The 27,551-nt window shown below is 33.7% G+C and overlaps 2 protein-coding genes across 2 annotated transcripts in view; one reads left to right on the top strand and one right to left on the bottom strand.

The window, feature by feature from the left end:
• The first annotated feature begins 1,711 nt into the window (after nucleotides 1–1,711).
• LOC103512248 lies at nucleotides 1,712–14,209 on the top strand. Its single transcript, XM_008476999.2, has 2 exons — nucleotides 1,712–1,820; nucleotides 13,944–14,209. Exons 1-2 carry the CDS (start codon nucleotides 1,766–1,768, stop codon nucleotides 14,207–14,209), a joined length of 321 nt encoding a protein of 106 aa, XP_008475221.1. The 5' UTR covers nucleotides 1,712–1,765.
• A 3,210-nt stretch (nucleotides 14,210–17,419) lies between these two features.
• Nucleotides 17,420–27,551, bottom strand: part of LOC103512247 — a 38,384-nt gene continuing 28,252 nt past the window's right edge. Inside the window, exons 2-3 of the mRNA XM_026825772.1 lie at nucleotides 18,691–18,879; nucleotides 17,420–18,051 (exon numbers count right to left, since the gene is read on the bottom strand). Coding sequence (XP_026681573.1) covers nucleotides 17,609–18,051; nucleotides 18,691–18,879 — 632 coding nt within the window. The 3' untranslated portion in view covers nucleotides 17,420–17,608. The remainder of the gene's footprint in view (nucleotides 18,052–18,690; nucleotides 18,880–27,551) is intronic.

Genomic DNA, 27,551 nt, shown 5'->3' with positions numbered 1-27,551 from the left:
AAAGTTAGCAAGCTATGGAATAGTAAGCATAAGCATATTGCAATAATATGAAAGCATTGGTAATATTAGTGGTTAAACACAAAGAAAAATAAAGCATTAGGACTAAGCGCTAATCGAAGTGCAAATACAAGGTAAGCTTGATTCTAGAAGCGTCAGCACACCAGCTTGGGGAAAGCAGCACCAAAAGCGGTTTATTAAAAACGCCTTAATTTGAAATAGAAACTTTACAGCAGGTAAACAACAAGCGAATAATCGAAGTGCAAATACAAGGTAAGCTTGATTCTAGAAGCGTCAGCACACCAGCTTGGGGAAAGCAGCACCAAAAGCGGTTTATTAAATATGCCTTAATTTGAAATAGAAACTTTACAGCAGGTAAACAACAAGCGAATAAGGATAATTGTGGGTTATAGGTACCAACATTCCATTCTTACCTACCTGTCGTTTTACAAGCAGTGTTATCTCACGACTGGATATTTTCTAGAGCTGTATGTATTCGATCTTTTTACTGGGTATCTACGTAAGTATGTATACTTACTAAAAAATTCTCTAAATCAACAGGCTGATGTTTATAATCATATGTAGGTACAAAACCTACTTATAATTATTATGAAATGACAACTTGTGTCAATTCTTATTCAAATCTTCTTTAATGTCAAAAATTTTAGCCTAGGAATTTCAAGCGGGTATTTATCATAATGCGTTCCCTGTTTTGTAATAATTTAAGCGTAAAATGTTTTTACCTACAACATAAATATAGCCAAACATGATGTTTAAATTTCAAGATAGGTAAAACAAACCCAAAGAACTTAAAGTTCTATTCAAGCTCTAGGTAGAGAAGTAAAGAGTAGATAAATATAGCCAAACATGATGTTTAAATTTCAAGATAGGTAAAACAAACCCAAAGAACTTAAAGTTCTATTCAAGCTCTAGGTAGAGGAGTAAAGAGTAGGTGATGTTAAAACAACTTAACATACATGGGGAATAATGGGGGAGCAACGTGGAGATTCTGATTGCTTCCTCTAATCCTTCAAATGATACGTTAACATGGACTTACCAATTGCTACCAAAAAGAATTCAACCGGATAGCTACTGAGGTTGAAAATCTCACTAGCAAAGAAGATTTGAGGAATTTAGAGAACCTCAGAAATCTGCACAGAAGTGACATTGTGTGACTTGTTCCTTGACTAGATTTCCTAGAAAACAACTTCACAAATGAACTAAGAATGGGACGATCACAAAATCTGGATAATCTACTTCATTTTCTTGAACTTTATTAAGCTCAGAAAAGAAAAATACTTTGGCCACTCTTTTGAGGACATTCAGTCAGATTCCCTTGAGCAAAAAAGATCGTATTTAACTATTACTTTAGACGAGAATATCAATTATTTTCATAGTTTTAAGTAGGTAGGTATGTGGTCAAAAAGAAGAAGAACTTAGAAGTTAGAAGCAGTCCTTTTTGTCAGTTTGGATTTCTTCCGAAAATCTCCAAGATAGAACAAGCAGAGCGTAGGTACATGAGTTAGGTAAATGTAGGTACCTATCTGTATGTGTATATCTACAACATTATTTAGGGGGTTATTCCCCTAAAATTTCCAACAGAGAAAATATCTTGAGGAAGATATGTGCTAGTCCAATTGCAAACCTTATTCTGTCTGTACTTTCTTTAAAACCATCGCTCGAAGATAGGCTCCTCAAGTTCCCAAGTGAGAGCATTAGATCGATCTAACTTCAGTGATTCCGAGTCAGTTCTACAGTGATCGTCAACATGGATAGTGCAACCAGTCTTGGTCTTTTGTGTTTAGCCATTGTGTTCGCTTTAGGTTCGTATGTTTTTTCTATACTTTAACTTTTTTGCTCATAAATATCTCTTTAGGTAATTATTTTTTATTTTATCAACACCAGGATATTGTCCAAGCCCAGAGCTAGAACGGTTGTTGAAATTTCTATGGTACCTGCAACCCCTAGTGGTAAAATTCACTTTTTTGAAGCAAATCAAAGGGAAACTTCTGGAAAATTTGGTCAATTGGAAAAGCTTTCCCATTAGTTCATCAGAAAGTTAAAGAATCAAATCGGGATTGTTCAATATTTGCAAGTAGGCATTTCTAGGTAGTACCTACCTAAAGTTATATTATATCATGCATGAATAAATTATTTTTACTGCAGCGAAAAATAAAGTATCTGGAGTCGTTCTTCGCTACTGGTTTTAAACTATCAAGATTCGGTCTAACTCATTGTTCTGCATGCAATTATAAATTTTACTGCACCTTTTTGAATACCTTAATGAAAACTATTTGGTTGCAAAGTTATAACAAGGTATCCAAAAATTTGAGTAAAAGTGGTGCAAAGTCACCTCAGTTTACGGTACATAATATGTAATTATTAGATAGGTACGTACGTACCTTATAGGTATTTACTATTACTACATACTCGGGTAGGTTGCAAATAATAATCTAAATTTATTACCATGAAAATTGTCGAGATCCAGACGTATTGTACCTTTTATAGACTTGGTGTCAGAGTTTAAGAGTCTTATCAATTTCAGCTTTTAGTGAGGCAAGGGATGGCTTTCGAGTCAAATTTGATTTTTATCTTTCTGATTTTTCCTAACCAATTACATTGGTACCTACTGCATATTTTAGATAATTTAGATGGTTAGGTATTACCTACGTCTTATCTCTTATCTGAAATTTGTACGTACACACAGTAACACACCAGAAAAGGGTTCAATGATTACCTATTTAGGTATTACCTACGTCTTATCTCTTATCTGAAATTTGTACGTACACACAGTAACACACCAGAAAAGGGTTCAATGATTACCTATTTCAGAGAATCATTGTCCTCGAAGTTACGTAATTATGCTATTGTATCTCTATGCCTAATTTCTATCAATATTGAAAAATATTCTCGTATCCACCTACGGTTTTAGTAGTACTTTATTATTACGACTATAAATCCAACAATGGTCTGGTATGAGCAAGGCCAAAATCATTTCAAGCATCATGTTTTGTATTTTCATTGTGAGAAAGTTTTCAACTAATCGACACGGATTAGTTCTCTATTAACGTGGCTGTGATTGTATTAATAGAATGGAAAAGAATAGGCTATGGCTTCTTTATATTAATAGACCAATAGGACAAAGCTGTAAAGTCACTGCACCCAAAGAACAACAGATGGACAAGGATAAGGTGTACCACAATAGAGAGCTCTTAACCTGGTCGCCTTTGTCGAAAGAGAAAAGGAAAATCTACTCTATTATATCATGTTTAGTATAAATAGGGTATAACGAATAAGACTAAAGTATTTGGCCCTTTGTTTGTAGTTACATCGAATTATAACCAATCAAGTGTTGGGCTAAGAAGAGTCATCAAGTATTCTACTGAAATGGATTGTTTTATCTGTTATTTCAGTTTATTCCTTAGTTCATACATCATACTTGCCTACTCGTGCTCATAATGAAAGTAGGGATTATGACGGTAATCATTAGACATAATCAGCTCTGAATCTAGCTTATTAGGTACTTATTATTTCAACTTTAAGGAACGCAATTTTGGTGTTTTTTCAGTTTAGGATTTGAAACGTGAACATGTATGGCTTAAGTATGTGACACATATTTATCTAATAAGAAGCAACTATGTAATATTAATAATCTCCGTCTTGAGTGAATACCTTTATGTTTGTGGTTTAAAGTCCTTTATGTAACTTCTCGTTTATTTTTATTATGGCTGAGGTCGGTTCTAGATATCCACTAAACTATTCTGTGGGTATGCGTACTTAAATTGTTTGTACGTATTCAGCCACTAAAGGTTTACTTACAGTTTAAGCTATAGGTAAATTATTATTGTTGGTTTCAAAACTGATTATAGCTAATTCCCAACACTAATTTGGAGACAATATTGTCCATCTGTACCTATTTCGTGACATGCTCTCAATATAGTAGATAATTTTTTGACTCATTAGCTAACTTTTCACTAGTCATTCAGAAGTGGATATTAAGTTCCTCCCTTCGAAAAGAAAGGAAGTGTGTCCGTTTTTACCTCAATGTGTCGGTATGGAGTATGTTTCACCAAAGTTAAAACCAAATCATTTGTTTCCTCTGTTAATTTATTCTCAGTGAGAAGAGTATGAAGTTTCTTCCTCAGTGGTTAGAGTGGTGTCACTTCCTTGATTTCTAGATTTAGATTTCGATTCAAACATCTCAGATCCGAGTTCCTCTTGGTTTACCAACGCTATCTCAAAGTGTTCATCTTGTAATTACAGATACAGAGTTCCATCTTTACACTATTCAGTCTTGCAGAAAAATTTCTCCTCAATTAATCTTAGCTGTCATCTTTCTAATAACTGAATTTATAATATCATTATTATCTGACAATCTGCGAACCTTCACTTGGTATAGCGAAATCAAATGTAATACATTTCCTATCTTAAAATTTGGGAATTTTGACACATCCACTATAGAGGATACCTTCGAGTACCTAATTTCAACTCTCAAAGCATCATATCATCCAAATGATAAAATGAGCCAGTTGTTTGTTTGGGGTTGAAGATATAAATAAATATCTAAAATATAAACAACAATACCAGAATTTGAACACCCAATTCTCTAAAGCTTTCTACCGATATCTTCTGCACATAGCCTTTTATAATTTTACATTGAATCTTTCTAAATAAAAATCAACCGAGCTTTTCGTGTTTTGATTAAGTTAAACTTTGTTCAGGTGTAAATTCTATGTATAACCACGAACAACTCTTTGATTACATCAACACTGAGTCGGATTTAAAATACTTCCAATATTCTTCATTGGAATAATCAGGCTGCAAACCAGAGAATGTCCGAAGTAAAGTACCAAGCCTTGAGAAGACCAGAATTAAGTTGGATTGAAAATGTCCAATTTACTGAAATGTATCAATTCAATGAAATGGTTCTTACATTGATTTATTTTCTAACTTGGTTTTGCGAAGTTCACGAGTGCTATTGCTCAATACTGACAGTTTACCCTTCAGTGTGCATTATGTGATTTGTTCAATAATGTATTATACACAAGGGACTTGGGATTTGTTGCACAGCCATCCGCTAAAAGATAAACTTACCTATTTACTTGTTTATTTACTTGAGAAAATTTTAAATAAAATAATATAATAGTAGATAGGCATATTCTACATTAGTTTTTGCAAAATAAAGAATAAAGTAAATGAAACATTTAGGCATCCAATTACATTTTAAAATAGTGCCTATATGCTTTGAAAGCTTACTACTTAATGAAGATCGTAATGAAAGTGGAATATATTGCTGCAGAATTTGATACTTGAATTTGTTGTAATTCAAAGTGAAAAAATATTGATATTCTTGTATCATGAAATCATGATGGATATTAAATTTTAATGCTCTGATATTCTTGTTTATACCTACTGTTTATACCTAGATTACCTAGTGCTGGTCTGCAAATATATGTGTTCTAGCGATTTGTCATTACTCCCGCAGAGTAAGATCTTCGAACATTCATGTCAGTCCTGTATAGTTGGATGTAGGTACTTACAGGTTTAATATCTACCCATGTCTCGCAATATTACATCAAACATAAATTGAAAATTTGAAAGATTAAATACCTACCTATGGCTCTGAAGATCGTAGCTACAAGCTTGTAAAACAGAAAAGTTAGACCCGCGATTTGTAGGACTGAAGAGCTTCTGCAATCATGGAAAGTAAATCAAGAATACGTGTAAATCGTGCTTTCAAAGTTCAAACACAATTCCACCTTTTTTTTACTACAATTGAAAGTATAGGTACCTGGTACATTTCAATGGTCTTTGCTAAACTGCCAGAGGAGTCGACAGGGTGCCTGAAATAGACTACCATATAACTATTAGAGTTATAGTATGCTCACAATAGTATTCTTTTCCCCAGCATTGTATGAAAAGATTAGCGGGTGGTATAGATTGGCCAGACAGTAAACTCCATGCTCCAAGAAGTATTTACAAACTGCCTCTTGGAAGTTCAACGGAACAGAAAATATTAATAGGCACCAACATGTAGATACAACACGAAAAGGATATAATATGAATCTGCCTGAAGATCCAACACCGAAAGGTTTATGTAACCAATTGAATAGCTGTGAAGCAATGATAAAGGAAATAAACTGAGCAACATGTAGATACAACACGAAAAGGATATAATATGAATCTGCCTGAAGATCCAACACCGAAAGGTTTATGTAACCAATTGAATAGCTATGAAGCAATGATGAAGGAAATACCAACAAAAACATCACCAGTTCTAAGTCTGTTTTCGGAACATTTTCAGGGCTTTTACCGGGTTGATGATTGGATAAGAGACAAACCAATGTTTTTATACCTTCATAAAACTTAAACCTACTGGCACACTGTTTTCTAGACATAGAAAAAATTAGCATGTAGGTAGGTACCTACCTATTATAGTTAACAACATTAGTAGGTTTCTATAGGTAGTTCTAAAAATAACTAAATTCGTTTGACATTTGAATAAGTTAAGTCCTCAAAGTTGCACCAATGATTCACACGATTTGAAACAGAGACCACTCTTCTTCTTCTTCTTCTTCTTCTTCTTCTTCTTCTTCTTCTTCTTCTTCTTCCAATTCATTATTACCTAATAATTTGCCAAAAGAGGTTTGGTTGTGGAACATTAAAAACGATTTGGGATTCATAAGTTCTTGGAATTTTGAATTGACAGACATGATCTAAATTGATAAACTGTCCTTCAAAAAATATCAATGACGATTTTGATAAAACTGATGTCCGTAAGAAATATGTTTCGTCAAAAGTGAGCGAACTTTCTGGAAGTAAATTCTTCAATGTAATTTTATTTTGGACTGGGTGGGGTGGAGTACAATTTATTTTATTTGTACTAAGATAAAAAGGAAATCTATATTTTACTGATAAATTTCACTCGGGCATGAGACAACATTGTATTCAGATAAAGATCAATCCATCAAGCTGGAAATATCTGCGATTAGTCAGATGGATTGCAAAGTTCCAGTTGGTTACTCAGAACAATAAGAAGTAGGTAGTAGCAATGGTATTAATTATTGTAATTTATATCAAACCACTGGACAAGGATGAAATCGGTATCTTTGAAGCTGGGTTTGTTGTACTGGTGTAATCACTCTTATTTACTGCTCATACCTGTTATTACATATATTTACAGAGATTTACATTTCTTGAGGGCATTTAGGTACTCATCTTTGCAACTTTTTTAAAATGAATAGATTTTATAAAGTTTGCACTTCTTGGAATACCAAGAAGAAGATACATCAAGTTTAAGAAGAACACCTTGAGATTCCATGTTTGGTGTTGCGTCAATCTTGAGCGAAGACTATTTTAAGACCAGACTACATTACCTCTTTTAAATAGTTCTATGTATGAAAACAATAAAATTGCCCTCTAGCAATTTTTTTACATTTTTATTTGGTTATTATAACAGGCCGGTTACATGTAAGGTATTCGATATTCTACTATACTAACCTAAAGAAAATTTCTTTCAAATATCACCCTATAAGAATAATAAATAGGCACATAGGTACGTTTTTGCTCAACGAAATGATCTTACAAAAACAAAAAACAGCCGATCTGCTCATACCTGTTATTACATATATTTACAGAGATTTACATTTCTTGAGGGCATTTAGGTACTCATCTTTGCAACTTTTTTAAAATGGATAGATTTTATAAAGTTTACACTTCTTGGAATACCAAGAAGAAGATACATCAAGTTTAAGAAGAACACCTTGAGATTCCATGTTTGGTGTTGCGTCAATCTTGAGCGAAGACTATTTTAAGACCAGACTACATTACCTCTTTTAAATAGTTCTATGTATGAAAACAATAAAATTGCCCTCTAGCAATTTTTTTTTCACATTTTTATTTGGTTATTATAACAGGCCGGTTACATGTAAGGTATTCGATATTCTACTATACTGACCTAAAGAAAATTTCTTTCAAATATCATCCTATAAGAATAATAAATAGGTATACATAGGTACAGAAGTTCTTTTTGCTCAACGAAATGATCTTACAAAAACAAAAAACAGCCGATTTTTTTCTTCTTCTTTCAATGAGTGTAAAAGAGTAAACACACACAGGAGAATATCTTTAGATGTCCGCTTTGAAAGAGAGAGTTTTATCTGGCTATTTGACTTACATAACTGTTCGGCCTTGCCTGTTGTACATTAAACCAGGAAATAACCCGACTCGAGTTGACTCTACTGTCCTAATAACAACAAAATATCTTATGGACACTTCATGTAACGTATATGCTGGCAGGATTTGTGTCTTAGCTGGTAGCGATGTGATGACACAGTAAGGACCTCCACATGAATCTACCTAAAGCCCTACTTGGACAATAGTTCACGAGTAAGGTCTTCTGTGTTTAAAAATTTGTAATTTTTCTTTACATTATTTATGATTAGTTTCAAGTTTACATGCTGGCAGGATTTGTGTCTTAGCTGGTAGCGATGTGATGACACAGTAAGGACCTCCACATGAATCTACCTAAAGCCCTACTTGGACAGTAGTTCACGAGTAAGGTCTTCTGTGTTTAAAATTTTGTAATTTTTCTTTACATTATTTATGATTAGTTTCAAGTTTACCAAGAAGTAGTTAGTTCAGTATTTTGAATTTAGTTATCTCTTTGAAAAGAAAAAAGTTCAATATGAAGAACATCTCTGATAAATAGCTACATATTTTTCCTTAAGTGTATTTTTCCTTATCTTCTGAAACGAACTTCATTTCAGAAGTCATCAGCCAATAGTACGCAACTTCCTTGTTTTTTTCTCTGTTCAATTGACTGAGAGATAGGTAATTATTTTCTATAAATATTTACTACAAATCTACATTTATGGTTGCTAGTATGATGGGCATAATACAAATAATAATTACATAGAATACCAACCTGTACTTAGCATTTAATACTCAGGTCAGCTCTCCATTCTTGAAGATCAACTTTCTTCAACATTTAAAGAGATTAATTAAATTTCTTTTAACATCATTCAGCATGAAGTTTGCTTCTTTTACACCAATTCATGACATTCGAGTATGTCTAGGAATTTATCAATGGCAACTATAATCAAACAAGTTGGTGTTTTACCCTACCTCCAAACTTTTCTAATAAAGTGTGAACAGAACATCAAACTGGAATATGTTCAAAGTGCTTAGGTACACATAGGAAAATATACGTATACTCTTCAACTGCGATTATGTCTAAGCAATAAAACTTTAGATGCCGAGGAAAAAATATGAAGTTATCTTCTCATGCTGAGATCTGTTACTAGACAAGAGAAGATTAGCGATCTAATTCATATTTATATTTTCAGCCTCTCAAGGATACCTCGGTCACTTTGAATAAAAAGTTCATCCCGTCATGCCTTAGGTTATGATAGGTTAGGTGAATCTTCATCCCCCATACTTCATATGGAAGTTTCAGATGATCTTTTCCGTGTTACAAACACAACATGCAACTATGTTGATCATCTCATTATCAAGGATGAGATTGGTTCTGCTTGCTCTTTAAAATCTTGACCATGTCAGACTTCAGACCTGAATTGTTAGTGGCATAACATATGGGTTTTCACTTCCTTGGAAATCTTAGAATTCAGAATAGGTTTTATCCTTCACCTTTTCACGAAGAAGAAGCAGAAGAAAAAATGGCGAAATTCTAAAGTGGTAATGATGTAACTTGAAAAGTTTAGCACAAACATCTTTTCTTGAATTTTGATCTTCGATTTCTCATGAGTCTCGGAATACTTATGACGGAAGAAAGTCTCACTTTGTTACCTTATTTTTTCCATAAAGTCTATCATGACTGAATATCAAGCAGAAGAAAAAATGGCGAAATTCTAAAGTGGTAATGATGTAACTTGAAAAGTTTAGCACAAACATCTTTTCTTGAATTTTGATCTTGGATTTCTCATGAGTCTCGGAATACTCATGACGGAAGAAAGTCTCACTTTGTTACCTTATTTTTTCCATAAAGTCTATCATGACTGAATATCATTGAAGATCGTAGCTACAAGCTTGTAAAACAGAAAAGTTAGACCCGCGATTTGTAGGACTGAAGAGCTTCTGCAATCATGGAAAGTAAAACAAGAATACGTGTAAATCGTGCTTTCAAAGTTCAAACACAATTCCACCTTGAATATCATTTTTTTGGAGCAGGAGTTAAAACACCCATATCATATTTCTTTACTATTCGCCTAATCGACCGCTGCAAATACGAACATCATCTCTCTTATCATTAGAGCTAAATATTTCTTGACTATGATAACATTATTCTCTTTCATACAAATCAGATCTTCACTTTCTTCTGCGAAGTAATTGTTTGTAATTTGTGGCTGAGAGTAGTAAATGCAAGTGAAATGAAAGTGGAATATATTGCTGCAGAATTTGATACTTGAATTTGTTGTAATTCAAAGTGAAAAAATATTGATATTCTTGTATCATGATGGATATTAAATTTTAATGCTCTGATATTCTTGTTTATACCTAGTGCTGGTCTGCAAATATATGTGTTCTAGCGATTTGTCATTACTCCCGCAGAGTAAGATCTTCGAACATTCATGTCAGTCCTGTATAGTTGGATGTAGGTACTTAGAGGTTTAATATCTACCGATGTCTCGCAATATTACATCAAACATAAATTGAAAATTTGAAAGATTAAATACCTAACTATGGCTGAATTTTGAAAATATCTTTGATTAATTCCAACTTGAATGGAATTTGTCATGTAGGTAGGTAAGACCTTTAACTATTACCTACTCACGCTGAATGAAACAAATTATTATATTAAAATATCAAGACTGTTTACACAATATTTTATTTAAAGTAGGTACCTTTACAAAATATTGAAAATATCTTTGATTAATTCCAACTTGAATGGAATTTGTCATGTAGGTAGGTAAGACCTTTAACTATTACCTACTCACGCTGAATAAAACAAATTATTATATTAAAATATCAAGACTGTTTACACAATATTTTATTTAAAGTAGGTACCTTTACAAAATATGGAGGTCAAAAACAGGTTTCGGTGAACTATGACACAGTTATGCAAGGAATGAGTATCACTAGGTTTAGTTCTAATACTTAGGAATAAACTGCTAATAGTAGGTATCTTCACAGAATATGTACACATCTCTACCTGGGGACACATAGATTTGTTTGAGATCAAACCATCTACCTTGGTCCAAGAAAGTTTTTTCCCCCTCAGCAAAATGAGCACTAATATTTCATTCAAATATCATGAAGATGAAGCAGACGGTTTGGCAATGAAAAAAAGTGACCAGAAGTTTGACTTGAAAATTATTGTTAGTCTTGATAGGTATTTTAACACGTCATTCCGCCGTTCCTACATAATTTGCATAATTATCATCTACCTCTGCTGGTTCTTTCAACACAGACACAATGTCTGTGAGTAAAATAAATTCTAATGCAGGTTTCGGTGAACTATGACACAGTTATGCAAGGAATGAGTATCACTAGGTTTAGTTCTAATACTTAGGAATAAACTGCTAATAGTAGCAGGTTTCGGTGAACTATGACACAGTTATGCAAGGAATGAGTATCACTAGGTTTAGTTCTAATACTTAGGAATAAACTGCTAATAGTATCTTCACAGAATATGTACACATCTCTACCTGGGGACACATAGATTTGTTTGAGATCAAACCATCTACCTTGGTCCAAGAAAGTTTTTTCCCCCTCAGCAAAATGAGCACTAATATTTCATTCAAATATCATGAAGATGAAGCAGACGGTTTGGCAATGAAAAAAAGTGACCAGAAGTTTGACTTGAAAATTATTGTTAGTCTTGGTAGGTATTTTAACACGTCATTCCGCCGTTCCTACATAATTTGCATAATTATCATCTACCTCTGTTGGTTCTTTCAACACAGACACAATGTCTGTGAGTAAAATAAATTCTAATAAAATCTTTTAACATTTGAATCCAATGTTAGCCAGCAGCACTGGTATCATGCTCGTGCGGTTCTGTATAGCTAAATGAGGACCAAGCGTGAGGTCCACTATCTGTTGATACTTATCTATCTTAAGTATACTCAGCAGTTAGGCTACTTTTTTTAGGTCTTTATTAAAGCATCTCTTGTTACCTTTTCTTTGAATTACTGATGACCTCAAAATCTCCTGAATTAATTAAGCTCATCTACAAACATTCTACTGAATGTAGGGTATCACCCCAAAAAATAGATCAAATTTACATAAACGCCTGAGGAGTTGTTAGAGATTATAATAATCATGTACTCCTGAATTAATTAAGCTCATCTACAAACATTCTACTGAATGTAGGGTATCACCCCAAAAAATAGATCAAATTTACATAAACGCCTGAAGAGTTGTTAGAGATTATAATAATCATGTATATCCAATAATCCAGCAGAATCACAGTGGGCGTTTATTACTAATAAAATATTTATTGTTTGTTTATCATGTAATAATCGAGGCAACAAGCTCTTATATTCTTCTGTTTCGGATAATCTGGTTTGCTTATAAAATTCCCGGTGTGTAAATATTGACTCTTCTATCAGGACAGAAAACACAAGGCTATATTGATCGGAGGAAATATTGGATTGTTTTGAAGCTCGTAATTCTCCCCGAAGAAGAGAGCAAAAAGGTCAGAATCGAGTTCAAGGCAGTGTCAAAATAGGTAAACTATTCCCGGTGTGTAAATATTGACTCTTCTATCAGGACAGAAAACACAAGGCTATATTGATCGGAGGAAATATTGGATTGTTTTGAAGCACGTAATTCTCCCCGAAGAAGAGAGCAAAAAGGTCAGAATCGAGTTCAAGGCAGTGTCGAAATAGGTAAACCACCTGAGATATTGTATGTAATTATATCTAATACTAGTAATTAGGTAAAAATTAACGGTAGAACAACTTTACTTTTACGGAAATATTACTATGCCTTACCTGTGATCAAAGAAAGCACGGAAATATTTTAAGTCGACTTCAAATTATTGAAGCCCTTGCAATATTTATCAAAGAAGACCAACCAATGAGCATTAGGGACTAAACCATTTCAGAGGCATGTAAGGAAATTGTGCTAAAGTTCTTTCTCAAAACGTCATTGAGGTATATCATATTGAAACTTCTGTTCTTTTATAAACTTAACATAATTCCTTAGAAATTGGTACTTACCTAGTTTCTTTCAAATATAAAGTCAAAACATTCCAAATTAGGTATTTCTCATTCCGGCTGTCAACGACAAAATAAACAAATGCTAGTCATTCTCTAATCTGTAAGAACGATAAAAAGTATTAGCACTAATTAGGTAATGATGGTACCTACTATAGGTATACGAGTAATGCCTACCAATTTTTCTGGGGAATTCGAGAAAAAAATTATTTCTTGAGAAAGAACTTACGATTGTTGCATGGCGTTCAGCCAATTTTCGGGCTATATATCCATCAAAGATTACAGAGGTACCATTAGTAAAAAAATTGTTGTTCACCGTTTATTGTACAAAAAATTGAAAGATGTTAACTTGATTTGTATGATACGAAAAAAATAAATTCAAGTAAGAATACAATAATCCAGCAGAATCACAGTGGGCGTTTATTACTAATAAAATATTTATTGTTTGTTTATCATGTAATAATCGAGGCAACAAGCTCCTTCAGTCTTCTGTTTCGGATAATCTGGTTTGCTTATAAGCATATAAGTATTGCTTATATAAATATAATTAATTATCAGTGTCTATTGGTCATAATTGTATTATTAGTTTCCCTTTAGTTATTTCTCCACCGCTAATCCATCAAAAAGGGCATGAAGCCCATATGTAGGAAAGGTACAATATACTGTCAATAAATTATTTCAATGATTCTCGTGGAAATATTGCTAGTAATATTGTAAGAGATTTCAAAATTGTTGTCTAACCAGTATTAAATATTTCAATTTCAGGATCATGTCAACAGCAACAATTGAAATCGAGTAACATCCAAGAGGATCCATGCAAAACCAAATCCAGAGTTGTGGGTGATGCCACCTATTGTGATCGATACTGGGAGTGTGTGGATGGACAACCAGAATTGTACGACTGTCCAAATGGTCTGGTGTACTCTGGAAAACATAGGGGAGTGACGGAAGGATGTGATTATCCTTGGAGAGCCAACTACTGTGAGGACAAGCAACAAGCTAGTGAGTACAATAATGAACTTTCAGTTTAATATTTTCCCTTTAATAAATTTAACAAGGCCTCCAGTAATGCAACCAGAATTGTACGACTGTCCAAATGGTCTGGTGTACTCTGGAAAACATAGGGGAGTGACGGAAGGATGTGATTATCCTTGGAGAGCAAACTACTGTGAGGACAAGCAACAAGCTAGTGAGTACAATAATGAACTTTCAGTTTCATTTTTTCCCTTTAATAAATTCAACAAGGCCTCCAGTAATGTTATTCGGTTTATATTAGTAACTATTTCCTACCTTTTCTCACTTTAGGAAGCTGTTTAACAAATTCATTTAATTCTGTCCATGACCACTGTGCATAGAAGATGGCAGGGATTTTTACATGGTTTTACTTAACTTGAGATCTCTGTTTGTTTGTAATTTGTTTGTTTGGGTCAAATCTTGTAATTGTTTACATCAGTTTACAGCAACGAGATCAATACCTATTCTTTGTTAATACTTATACCTACAAACGTACATGTAGGCATCTACAATGATAAAATACCTACCTTTTCTCACTTTAGGAAGCTGTTTAACAAATTCATTTAATTCTGTCCATGACCACTGTGCATAGAAGATGGCAGGGATTTTTGTTTACATCAATTTACAGCAACGAGATCAATACCTATTCTTTGTTAATACTTATACCTACCAACGTACATGTAGGCATCTACAATGATAAAATGTAGGTAATCAATCTACTATGTATACTCATTATGGACGCACTTTCTATAATAATCAATAGCGATTATTCATGATGAAATGACCGCCATTGATTGTGGCCAAGACTCTCAATGGAAATATCCAATTTGTTAGAAATTATTATTGAAATGATCGTGTTACGTAATATTGGAAATGAGTGGTCATTACCTCTCAATATAGGTGCATCAAGGCTGGAGAGTTTTCTTAAGCAACCTTGAAAGATTTCTCTCATGAAAACTGATGGTGTTGAGGTTTTGTTACTTTGATCTGAATCATTAAGTGTGGTGTTGCAGCCTGTCAATGTCGGATGCTGGATTTTATGTTTCGGTTGTTGATTAACGCTAGCAGAATCAATTCAATTATTAGAATTTTTAGAAATAAAAAACGAGCTTTATTGAGATGTACCTACTCCTAGTTTACCTTCAGTATCTCCTATGGACTAAAATATGCTATTCTTGTTGTTTTAAATTTAAAACAATCGAAAATAATTGATACAGACCTCTACGTATGGATGTATCTTTATGATAAAATCTTACAACCAATCTTACAAAAAACAATAGGCCAGGAACACCGTGAAAATAACATTCAATTTAATCCTTACAAAACGATTCTCCCAGACTTAAAGAAAAAAGTAAAAATGGAAATAGAATACAAAACAATTGAATGGGTATAGAATCTCATGTACTATAGGCACTTGGACAGGTACTGTGCTGTAGGTTGAAATTGCCATTGAGTGTTTAAATTCAAATTCTTTGCCTATGAATAGAGGTAACTGTTCTATCGGTCTATCTAGTAATAGTTGAAATATGGTACTTTATCACTGGAAGACACATGAAACCCAATCATTCAGTTAGTCGAAAGAGTCACTGATTTCAAGAACCTAGAAAGATGAAATTTAAACATCGAGGAATTTTATTTAGTGCTCATCCAGAGAGAGAAATGTTTATTAGTGGATGTGTCATTTTTACCTTCATTGTATTCTGTATTGTTATTAGGCCTTAATTATTACTGAGAATATAGGGTAAACATTCAAAGTATAAAAAGCGCGTTAATTATTTTTAGTGGATGTGCCAAAAGTAGATACCAAATTTTCAACGAAGAAGAGTAAAGAGATAGAGGAAACAATTTTTTCATAGCATAAATCGATTCTCTCTTCTGGAGAGATCAGCAATTCAAACGAAACAACCTGTAGGTAGGTACTTAGGTAGTTGTTTCTAAGAATAACAAACACTTGACATTATACAGAACTGTACCGAACAACTCCAAATCACCAGAAGGTATTTAATAACCTAGTACAGCACTCCCGCATGCCATTCCATGTGGCTTTACTCTGACATTTGCAACATATACGACTCCTACAGGGTAATGCAAAAATTGTTACTTGGACTGTTTCCTACTTGAACAACAAGTAAGGTACGATTTAAGGACCTTCCCCATGCAGACAAGGAAGTTTAGTTATTTCAGCACATCCACTAGAAATAATAAATTTGTAATTAGGTAGCTCAAGAAGAAGGGTAAGTCGATTTAACCTATTATAGGCTTTTCTACAGATTTTCTTGGCAAAAAATTAACAAAACTGTTTGTAGAATTACAGTCCATGAGATTATTCTCCGATCAATATAGCCTTGTGTTTTCTGTCCTGATAGAAGAGTCAATATTTACACACCGGGAATGAACCGTGTCTTAAAGTTAATCTCCTGTCAAGCTTCTAATATCTAACCTTGGAATGGATATGCTCATTTTCCGCCGAAAGTAAAGTGTCTCTGTTCAGTTCTCCGATCAATATAGCCTTGTGTTTTCTGTCCTGATAGAAGAGTCAATATTTACACACCGGGAATGAACCGTGTCTTAAAGTTAATCTTCTGTCAAGCTTCTAATATCTAACCTTGGAATGGAGATGCTCATTTTCCGCCGAAAGTAAAGTGCCTCTGTTCAGTGTCTTTTCCTGTTTTATTCCGAAGTAAAATTAGGTAAATACATAGATAGGTATTCAAATATTCATACTTATTCATAGGTAAAATCTTATAAGAGTTAATAAATAATAATAATAATAATAATAATAAATTATTGTGCTGAAAAAAAAAATCAGCAGGGGATCAATCTGGATTGACCAATAGTACCTACCTAATTAGAGATAAAAGTATCAGATTATTTATCTGTGCTCAAAATATCCATTGTTATTATAGGCCGTGGATAGGCCTTATGAAACTGACCTATCCATCTTTATCAGAATGCAATATGGAAATTATTTATTATAGTTTGAACTTTCTCATTCGTCAAACACATTTTGCCAGAAATGTTCGTTCACTCGTGGAAAACCTAATTTTCCTCAAAGAAAATTCGTTTTCTTTTTGCTTCAGACTGAGTTACAAAAAATAATAGCACCTTGTAGAACAAAAAATGTCCAAGTAAATCGGTGGCTATTTAAGAGCTATTTTGAGTAGACCTCTTTTCTGTCAGCTCTTTTTATTGTTCTGTATACCACAGAATTATTTTGTTCTCACTCGCATGTTTCACGAGTTACAAAAAATAATAGCACCTTGTAGAACAAAAAATGTCCAAGTAAATCGGTGGCTATTTAAGAGCTATTTTGAGTAGACCTCTTATCTGTCAGCTCTTTTCATTGTTCTGTATACCACAGAATTATTTTGTTCTCACTCGCATGTTTCAGAAGTTGAAGGGAGCACCCTTAGCTCTCACTGTTGTGGCCTCTGAGGATTATTTCTCACTGGCAGAGGAATAGCGCCTGGGGGCAGATTGAAATGATGTCCTCCATCGTCTTGCCTCTGCTGTTGTTGCTGTTGGATCTGTTGTTGCCTCTGTGCTTGTTGGAATTGTTGGGTGGCTTGTCCTCCTTGTTGACCTCCTTGCTGGGGTCTGTTGGAGATTTGTTGAGCTCCACGACCGGGTGGGAGATTTTCTTCTTCGTCGTTATCGGGTAGATCATCTGGTCCTGGGGCAGGGGTGGTAGGAACTTCACAGTCTTCAGTAGGGGGCACCACACAACGGAGGGAACGCTTGTCGAACACCAACATGGCGGGACAACGTTGCAGACGAGGGTATCCACCTTGACATTGCCAGTAACGGTTGCAGGACTTGCCTAGAGGTACGTTGCCATTGGCTTCTTCGTTACACAGAGCTGGAAAGTAGGTGAGAAAAAAGGATTAGGCATATTGTGTCCAAATTATATGCCAAAATTATACATTAAAAACCATCTGGAGAGTCTCTGTTAGACAATCGTTATTTATTTTATTACATTAAGTAGGTATAATAGTGTTAATCTCGAATAAAACTGCTACTCAAGTAGACACAAACGAATCCGTTTAGATCAGCAGTAAGATTCAGATCAGCCCACACAACGGAGGGAACGCTTGTCGAACACCAACATGGCGGGACAACGTTGCAGACGAGGGTATCCACCTTGACATTGCCAGTAACGATTGCAGGACTTGCCTAGAGGTACGTTGCCGTTGGCTTCTTCGTTACACAGAGCTGGAAAGTAGGTGAGAAAAAAGGATTAGGTAACCTGTGCACTGTGCATATTGTATCCCAATTATATGCCAAAATCATACATTAAAAACCATCTGGAGAGTCTCTGTTAGACAATCGTTATTTATTTTATTACATTAAGTATAATAGTGTTAATCTCGAATAAAACTGCTACTCAAGTGTACACAAACGAATCCGTTCAGATCAGCAGTAAGCTCTACTAGTGATTGAAAATTTTGCTGAAAATTAGCCCAAAAAAATTAGACACTAAATTTAGACATTAACTCACGATGTTTCTGGCATCCATCTACATTTTCTGGCCAGTCACAGGAGTGGGTGTTTTCGTTGTAAAGAAGTCCTCCAATACAGAGTTGTTCCGTGGCAGTACCATTCCAACAGGTCCAATATCTGGTACAGGAAGTTTCGTGGCCGAAAATTCCATACAGCCAGTCACAATGTTCCCGACTGATTGGGCCATCTGGAATTTAAAAGTAGAGTTCTAGTAACTTTTTCCATAATATGTACATTAAATTTAGACTGTTTGGAAGATTGCCTATCCGGTTATATGTTTTCGTTGACTGAACGAAAATTCCATACAGCCAGTCACAATGTTCCCGACTGATTGGGCCATCTGGAATTTAAAAGTAGAGTTCTAGTAACTTTTTCCATAATACATTAAATTTAGACTGTTTGGAAGATTGCCTATCCGGTTATATGTTTTCGTTGACTGAACTTATCCAATTATGTCTAGGTATGTAACATAACTCAATAAATTAATGAACTTAAAACCAATGTACTACCTAATATTTTTATGACATTAATAATAATAAATGCAGTGAATATTGGCACTTAATGAATGATTTAACAGTGTCATCAATGCATTATTGTGTCATAATGGGTACGTAGTTTTATCTTTCGTATTCAAATGAAGAGCAAACAATCAAGAGACCAATTTCATTCTTAATTTAATTTTTATTTGCATCAATACTTGCTATCTATAATAATACATTATGTTCTGATAATAACATACATAGCGACATTACCAGGTGTGCAAAGCATTATAAAATCGTTATATCATAATATCATAAACTAATCGAATGATATAACTATAATAAGATGATAAAAAAATACACTCCCTCAGTTATTAGCAGTTATATTGAAGGATATAACTATAATTAACAACAAACAATTCACACCCATGCAGTAAAATACCAGAGGAACGAAGAATTGTAATGAAGACACTTTCTCACAGTGAATAATCTACTAGTATTGTGTGGTACGTATCTACTTGAAGATATTATGGTATCTACTGGTATCTCCAAGTCTATTATAATCTCATGGACTGTAATTCTACAAACAGCTTAATCATTATCATTACAGTATGGTTTCCGTCAAAGAGAAAAAGATAGGATAAGATAGATACCAAGGTACCAAAGGAGCAGGGAAGTTCAAAGGAAACGGAAGAAAACTGGGACAAAAAAAAACTATGAAAACAAGAGGTCTACTCAAAATAGCTCTTAAATAGCCACCGATTTACTTGGACATTTTTTGTTCTACAAGGTGCTATTATTTTTTGTAACTCAGCTGATACATGGAAAGAAAATTTGCGTTTATCCTTTACTATTCATAGACATGTCCTTTATACCTGTACCTTTCATCAACCAAGTTCTTTGCTTTTGTAAAGCTTTGCTGAAAAAAAATTTTCGTTTCTAGCATAGAGCTGAATGAACTTTTATGTAAGTATATTTTCACTAGTATCTAAGTAGGTCTTAAGTGTAATTGTAGATTCAAACAAAGACATTTTTCTCTCTTGCCATTTTTAGTAAATATTCTTGTAATTTAATGATACCTTCTTTTGGGACTAAACCATTTCAGAGGCATGTAAGGAAATTGTGCTAAAGTTCTTTCTCAAAACGTCATTGAGGTATATCATATTGAAACTTCTTTTCTTTTATAAACTTAACATAATTCCTTAGAAATTGGTACTTACCTAGTTTCTTTCAAATATAAAGTCAAAACATTCGAAATTAGGTATTTCTCATTCCGGCTGTCAACGACAAAATAAACAAATGCTAGTCATTCTCTAATCTGTAAAAACGATAAAAAGTATTAGCACTAAAATTAGGTAATGATGGTACCTACTATATAATGCCTACCAATTTTTCTGGGGAATTCGAGAAAAAAATTATTTTTTGAGAAAGAACTTACGATTGTTGCATGGCGTTCAGCCACTTTTCGGGCTATATATTCATCAAAGATTACAGAGGTACCATTAGTATAAAAAATTGTTGTTCACCGTTTATTGTACAAAAAATTGAAAGATGTTAACTTGATTTGTATGATACGAAAAAAATAAATTCAAGTAAGAATATTTTTTTTTAAGACTTTTGTATCCATTTGTTTTCTTTGTTAGATAGAATATCAGAAAGATACATCTCGTACCTATCCTCAAACTTATTAATTATTATATTTTACAGATATCGTCCAACTCTCGGGACATTATATCCATAAGCATTTGAATACAAGTTGAGATTTTTGACTACCACCTTGTGATTTGATAGCTTTAAAGTTACTGTACAAGTGCTAAGGTCTTTAGTAATTATCTCGTGATTTATTAGGAGATATTGATTGGCTTATGATGATATCTCTTATTTTAATTAAAACTGCTATGCAAACACACACTTCGCCTGTAAGTGCATCACATTTCACATTCTGCAAAGCAAACACTACTAGAATTTTGCATTCGAATAATAACTCTTCTTAGGATATTTACCCATTGAACGTATGGACAAGATAGCGCCTCTCAAATTGTGGCTAGTGCTGATACCAAGCCGATTTGGTGTTTGGAATCATAAAAAAGCCTAGGTTCTGATTCAGCCTCATTTCCGTCAGAGATTTCCCTACTGATTACTGATATTCTATAAAGATCGTCAATTCAAATTATAGTCATATTCCTAAGTCTACTGTCTACTAAAATGTAAGTAAATCAGGTAGACAATGATGGATTGACAAAAAATACTTATATGTATGATGGATACTTAAATTGGATTGACAAAAAATTAAGAATCACTGTCCTATGCATGCATCTACCATCGTAATATGGGAATGCATGCAATCTATGCGTATACATTACATTTTACTTTGATATGGATTCTATGTTTGTCTTGTAGTCTAGTTTACATAATACATGCATGATGTATATTATTAGTGACATACTAATACTAATGTTATATGCAGTATTGGTAACATGTTGTTCTTCATGAATATACATTATACATGGTGTAAGTGGTGAGAGTAAATGGCATTCCTGCTGTTGAGTCATATCTTATAGGTAAGGGCAATGGAGATATGGATGGCACCATAGTATTCCTTTTCATGGCTTTTTTCATGCCTGAAATCTGGAATATACACGAGTACAGGAGAACCCTGTCTCCAAATTCCAAGATAGTCAAATGTGATCGTGTGATTTCAAATTAAAAGATGAGCTTTAGACCATTGAAAAACAGTGTGCTCACTGCTTAGTCCTTACCTATCCAATGGGGGGAGAAAGGCGTATACATTCAAACTAAGAAGAACAGACAAAAGAGACCATAAAAATTAAATGAATGCGTCTATCTTGTTCATAATTAACAAAAAATAATAAAGAAGGTTAAAGAAAAAAGAAGTAAAAAACAAACGAAATAAAATTTGCTAATAAAATTTTACTTCATGCAAATAAAAACGTAAAATTAGTTTTTGATATAGTGGATTATAATGCCGCATGAAGAATGAAAAAGTAGGCAGAGGTTGAACTGGAGAGTTTTCTTAAGCAACCTTGAAAGATTTCTCTCATGAAAACTGATGGTGTTGAGGTTTTGTTACTTTGATCTGAATCATTAAAGTGTGGTGTTGCAGCCTGTCAATGTCGGATGCTAGATTTTATGTTTCGGTTGCTGATTGACGCCAGCAGAATTAATTCAATTATTAGAATTTTTAGAAATGAAAAACGAGCTTTATTGAGATGTACCTACCTGCAAATAAAAACGTAAAATTAGTTTTTGATATAGTGGATTATAATGCCGCATGAAGAATGAAAAAGTAGGCAGAGGTTGAAAAAAAAGAAGGCTCATAAAAATTGAAACTTTTTACTGAAGATTTTTAAAAAAGACTTAACTTTTTAATTGTTTTTGCATTAGTTTGAAATGGTTTTATAGCCGCGGAAAGGCGGAATGGAACATCAAATATTATTCCATTTGGAGAATAGGAATTTTTTCTTCGAAAGAATATGTAGTATGATCTTTAAGACTTAACCTGTAAAATAAGAAGAAAGCTTTAGAAAACTCTGTAAATGATGAGTAAAATAAGAACACCAAATTTCCTGAGGTCAAATAAAAAAATTTGACCCGATTACATTACTTTCCTTCTTATAGGATAAGGAAAGTAAAAGGAGCATTTCGTTATACGTTATAGGATTAGGTAGGTAGTTCTTCACGAACAATTCACAAACGAAATTTGTACTCCTATTTTGTTTTTATTATTTTTGATTAATTTAATGTTTGTTTATTAACAAATATTAGGTAAGTTGAACTGTTCACAAAAACCCTTTATGAGTAAAAGACCAGATACCTAGATATTTCTTGGAACACTTCTCTCGTAAAACTTCATATATATTTCTGAAGCTTAGCACATTGCATAATCACAAATTTTCATATTTTATTATTTAAATTTACGGCGTACTTTCAATATACGTTTTCATAGGTTTTTTTTGTCCCAGTTTTCTTCCGTTTCCTTTTATTTTACTGCATGGGTGTGAATTGTTTGTTGTTAATTATAGTTATATCCTTCAATATAACTGCTAATAACTGAGGGAGTGTATTTTTTATCATCTTATTATAGTTATATCATTCGATTAGTTATTTTACGTATCTCTCATCTTATGTATAAAATATGCTAACAAGACATTCTTTGGGTTTAAGAAGTTGGGGACTGGAGTGAGGGTCAGGGAAGGGATCGGAAAAATCCGGCTAAATGTTTGAACATTCTTAGTTTCCTTTGAACTTCCCTGCTCCTTTGGTACCTTGGTATCTATCTTATCCTATCTTTTTCTCTTTGACGGAAACCATACTGTAATGATAATGATTAATGACTAATAAAATTGGAAAAAAAAATAATATCTACCTAATACTTACGACAAAGTAAAAAGCTCGGTCTCTCAGATATTTAAACAAATTATTAAACTTTGAGGAAAGTTTGAAGGGTACCGCAAAGTCAGATGCTTTAGCTACTAAAATGATTACTAGATATCTGCCTGAAAGCTGAAGTTTTCTATTTGACCAGAGATTTTTCATTAAAGCGACGAGATGAAAGTTTCCCTTCTGGTAAGTAAATTCACTAAATTATGCAGGACTCTCCCTCGTGCACCTTGCAGGAAAGCGTACTCAGTCTGGAATATTTCAAAGTGAGCATCCCTCAGGGCGTACCACTCATACTCGCATTGTTAGGCAAAGAGTTGATACATTTTAAATGAATGACATTGTAATTAAATTGAGCACATATAATTAAAATCTGGATTGTAAACACTGGGGACTATGGAAAATTCCCGATATTATTTCGTGCAAGCAAAGCCTACGAAGGGAGGGACATATTATCGTTTTGACCTCGGGCTAGTTTGAGGAACAATCCGATCAATATGGCTGTTGGAGTTTCGATAAGTCACAGCTGAATGTCCACATGGTCCTCGTAAACTTTACGCGAGGGTGTGTTGAAGGGAGGGACATATTATCGTTTTGACCTCGGGCTAGTTTGAGGAACAATCCGATCAATATGGCTGTTGGAGTTTCGATAAGTCACATCTGAATGTCCACATAGTCCTCGTAAACTTTACGCGAGGGTGTGTATGTAGGTAGGTATTCAAATTCGAAACTTAGACCTCTCTTCCAGTCAATTGGTTAACGCATATTTTAGGTAATGTCGCGAGGAGATCCAAATTTCTCTCAAATTAGACTCACTTGCATTAGAATCAATTTAGTTTGCAACCAAATTTCAGAATTTCTGCTTGGCTTTTCTTTTTCACAGGGTGTGTATGTAGGTAGGTATTCAAATTCGAAACTTAGACCTCTCTTCCAGTCAATTGGTTAACGCATATTTTAGGTAATGTCGCGAGGAGATCCAAATTTCTCTCAAATTAGACTCACTTGCATTAGAATCAATTTAGTTTGCAACCAAATTTCCCTGAAGTTCAATCAGAATTTCTGCTGGGCTTTTCTTTTTCAGAAAATCAGCAAACTTTAAAAGCATATCATCATAAATCTCAAAATCTACCAGATATTCGTCTTGTTGCCTTGCATGTAAATAATAACAATGCTAAATAAACAAAACCCTGATGGTTAAGGTGAGGTCTAAGGAGCGTCATAAAGAAATTTATGGCCTAGGATAAACGGCGAAAATGGGGGAGATGTGACATAAATTATGATTGAAAATTTGAAATCCTGAAGCGTGTAAACGTGTAGAATTTCGAGATGAGATTTGTGCATCGTTCTGGAATATTTTTACCCACTGTGCACCGTCGTAAAAAATGTCCTTGGTTGTATCTTTCAGAAAAGAGAAGAATAATTTAATAGTGCTACCTATTTAGATTATGATTGTAACTGTAGATATTTCATTAGAAATTCGCTCTTCTTTCCAAAGGTCAAAAGAAAAATCATGTTCTGGAATCGAGCTTTTCCTATACATCCTGTATAAATAAAGGAAACACTTGTAACGTGTCGTATCAGTGCATCTCATAATTTACAAATAACCATATCCCAGACTTTCACAAAGCTTGGCTCTTTATTTATTTATCTCAGATATGAGTATCATTCACTAGGACTCAATCTTTTCTGTAAAGCAATAAATTTTAAGAAATTGATGACTTGTCTGTTTAAAATCTGTTCCTGTTGAGTTATAGTTTATTTACTCTGGATTTTTTTTAGTCTGAAGCAAAAAGAAAACGAATTTTCTTTGAGGAAAATTAGGTTTTCCACGAGTGAACGAACATTTCTGGCAAAATGTGTTTGACGAATGAGAAAGTCCAAACTATATTAAATAATTTCCATATTGCATTCTGATAAAGATGGATAGGTCAGTTTCATAAGGCCTATCCACCAATAACAATGGATATTTTGAGCACAGAGGCACAGATAAATAATCTGATACTTTTATCTCTAATTAGGTAGGTACTATTGGTCAATCCAGATTGATCCCCTGCTGATTTTTTTTTTCAGCACAATAATTTATTATTATTATTATTATTATTATTTATTAACTCTTATAAGATTTTACCTATGAATAAGTATGAATATTTGAATACCTATCTATGTATTTACCTAATTTTACTTCGGAATAAAACAGGAAAAGAAACTGAACAGAGACACTTTACTTTCGGCGGAAAATGAGCATATCCATTCCAAGGTTAGATATTAGAAGCTTGACAGGAGATTAACTTTAAGACACGGTTCATTCCCGGTGTGTAAATATTGACTCTTCTATCAGGACAGAAAACACAAGGCTATATTGATCGGAGGAAATATTGGATTGTTTTGAAGCTCGTAATTCTCCCCGAAGAAGAGAGCAAAAAGGTCAGAATCGAGTTCAAGGCAGTGTCAAAATAGGTAAATGAGATATTGTATGTAATTATATCTAATACTAGTAATTAGGTAAAAATTAACGGTAGAACAACTTTACTTTTACGGAAATATTACTATGCCTTACCTGTGATCAAAGAAAGCACGGAAATATTTTAAGTCGACTTCAAATTATTGAAGCCCTTGCAATATTTATCAAAGAAGACCAACCAATGAGCATTATTTTGATCGGCCAATTCACAAGCCACCTTGTTACCACACTATCCTTCTGAGTCATTACATCAGATCATCCCTTCTCCCCATTGACGTGATTGACTTATTAGCACCCTCTATTCTCAATTCAAAAGCCCTCAAAATAAACAAGCGTAATAGCAATAAAATAATTAAGATGATTTTTTTTCTCTACCGAAATCATTATGCTTTGATCCCTTCAAAGAAAAATTAATGCTCACGAAAATAATAAATATATTATTTATTTAATTTGAGTTATTAGAAATAAAAACAAGGATGATTCTTGGAAAATGAAACAACATTTTCTTCCATATGACTCTGTAGTTGTAGTGATGGTTTTATTTGGAAAATTATGAATTTGAATGGTAAGTGCAAGTCATACAATGAATTAGGATTAGGGCATTTCACTTGTTATAATGCATTTTAGCACTTGGCTTAATTGAACAAATAGAGTCCAGGATGTTTTCCCATCATTAATCATTTTCCTCAACTAGGACGAAGGAAGTTTTCGGATGCTTTCAGACTCTTTCAAGATTTCCAGACAATTTTCGTTTTGATTGCAGCAGAGGAAGATGTTTTCCGTATCTTGATAGAGATCATGTTTGTGAGTGAGATAATTGAACAAATAGAGTCCAGGATGTTTTCCCATCATTAATCATTTTCCTCAACTAGGACGAAGGAAGTTTTCGGATGCTTTCAGACGCTTTCAAGATTTCCAGACAATTTTCGTTTTGATTGCAGCAGAGGAAGATGTTTTCCGTATCTTGATAGAGATCATGTGAGTGAGGTAAGTTAGGTCGCACAATTCTTTTGTATGGTCAATTTCTTCAAATCAAGATAATTATTGTTATCCCAATTGTTTGACTTTTTTTCTATCTGAAGCCAAATATAAATAGCCCGACTAAACAATCCAACATCATGTCCTATAGTACTTTAAGGCACGGCACGAGTATTTTAGAACCCAGCATCCACCCTAGGGGGATTCCCGATTTTTGAAATCAGTCCAAAAGATCGAGAGAGTAATAAAAATAATAGGGAAAAGAAGAAGTGAGAAGCAAAGCCAAATATAAATAGCCCGACTAAACAATCCAACATCATGTCCTATAGTACTTTAAGGCACGGCACGAGTATTTTAGAACCCAGCACCCTAGGGGGATTCCCGATTTTTGAAATCAGTCCAAAAGATCGAGAGAGTAATAAAAATAACAGGGGAAAGAAGAAGTGAGAAGCGTTTAAACTGAATCCAAGCAAATTTTGCACTTGCACGCGCCCTTCTAAATAATTAATGATGCTAAGAGTCAAACCAAAGTTTTAATTC

Source organism: Diaphorina citri, unplaced genomic scaffold, assembly GCF_000475195.1.
Source record: "Diaphorina citri unplaced genomic scaffold, Diaci psyllid genome assembly version 1.1 scaffold814, whole genome shotgun sequence".
In the NCBI taxonomy this organism is placed as follows: Eukaryota; Metazoa; Arthropoda; class Insecta; order Hemiptera; family Psyllidae; genus Diaphorina; species Diaphorina citri.
Note: the sequence above shows the minus strand (reverse complement) of the source record. Positions and strands in the feature narration are given on the sequence as shown.

Coding starts and splice junctions, on each gene's coding strand:
- LOC103512248 (XM_008476999.2), top strand. CDS start 1,766: ATGGATAGTGCAACCAGTCTTGGTCTTTTGTGTTTAGCCATTGTGTTC. Junction 1,821..13,943: donor AGCCATTGTGTTCGCTTTAG/GTTCGTATGTTT, acceptor TTTCAATTTCAG/GATCATGTCAACAGCAACAA.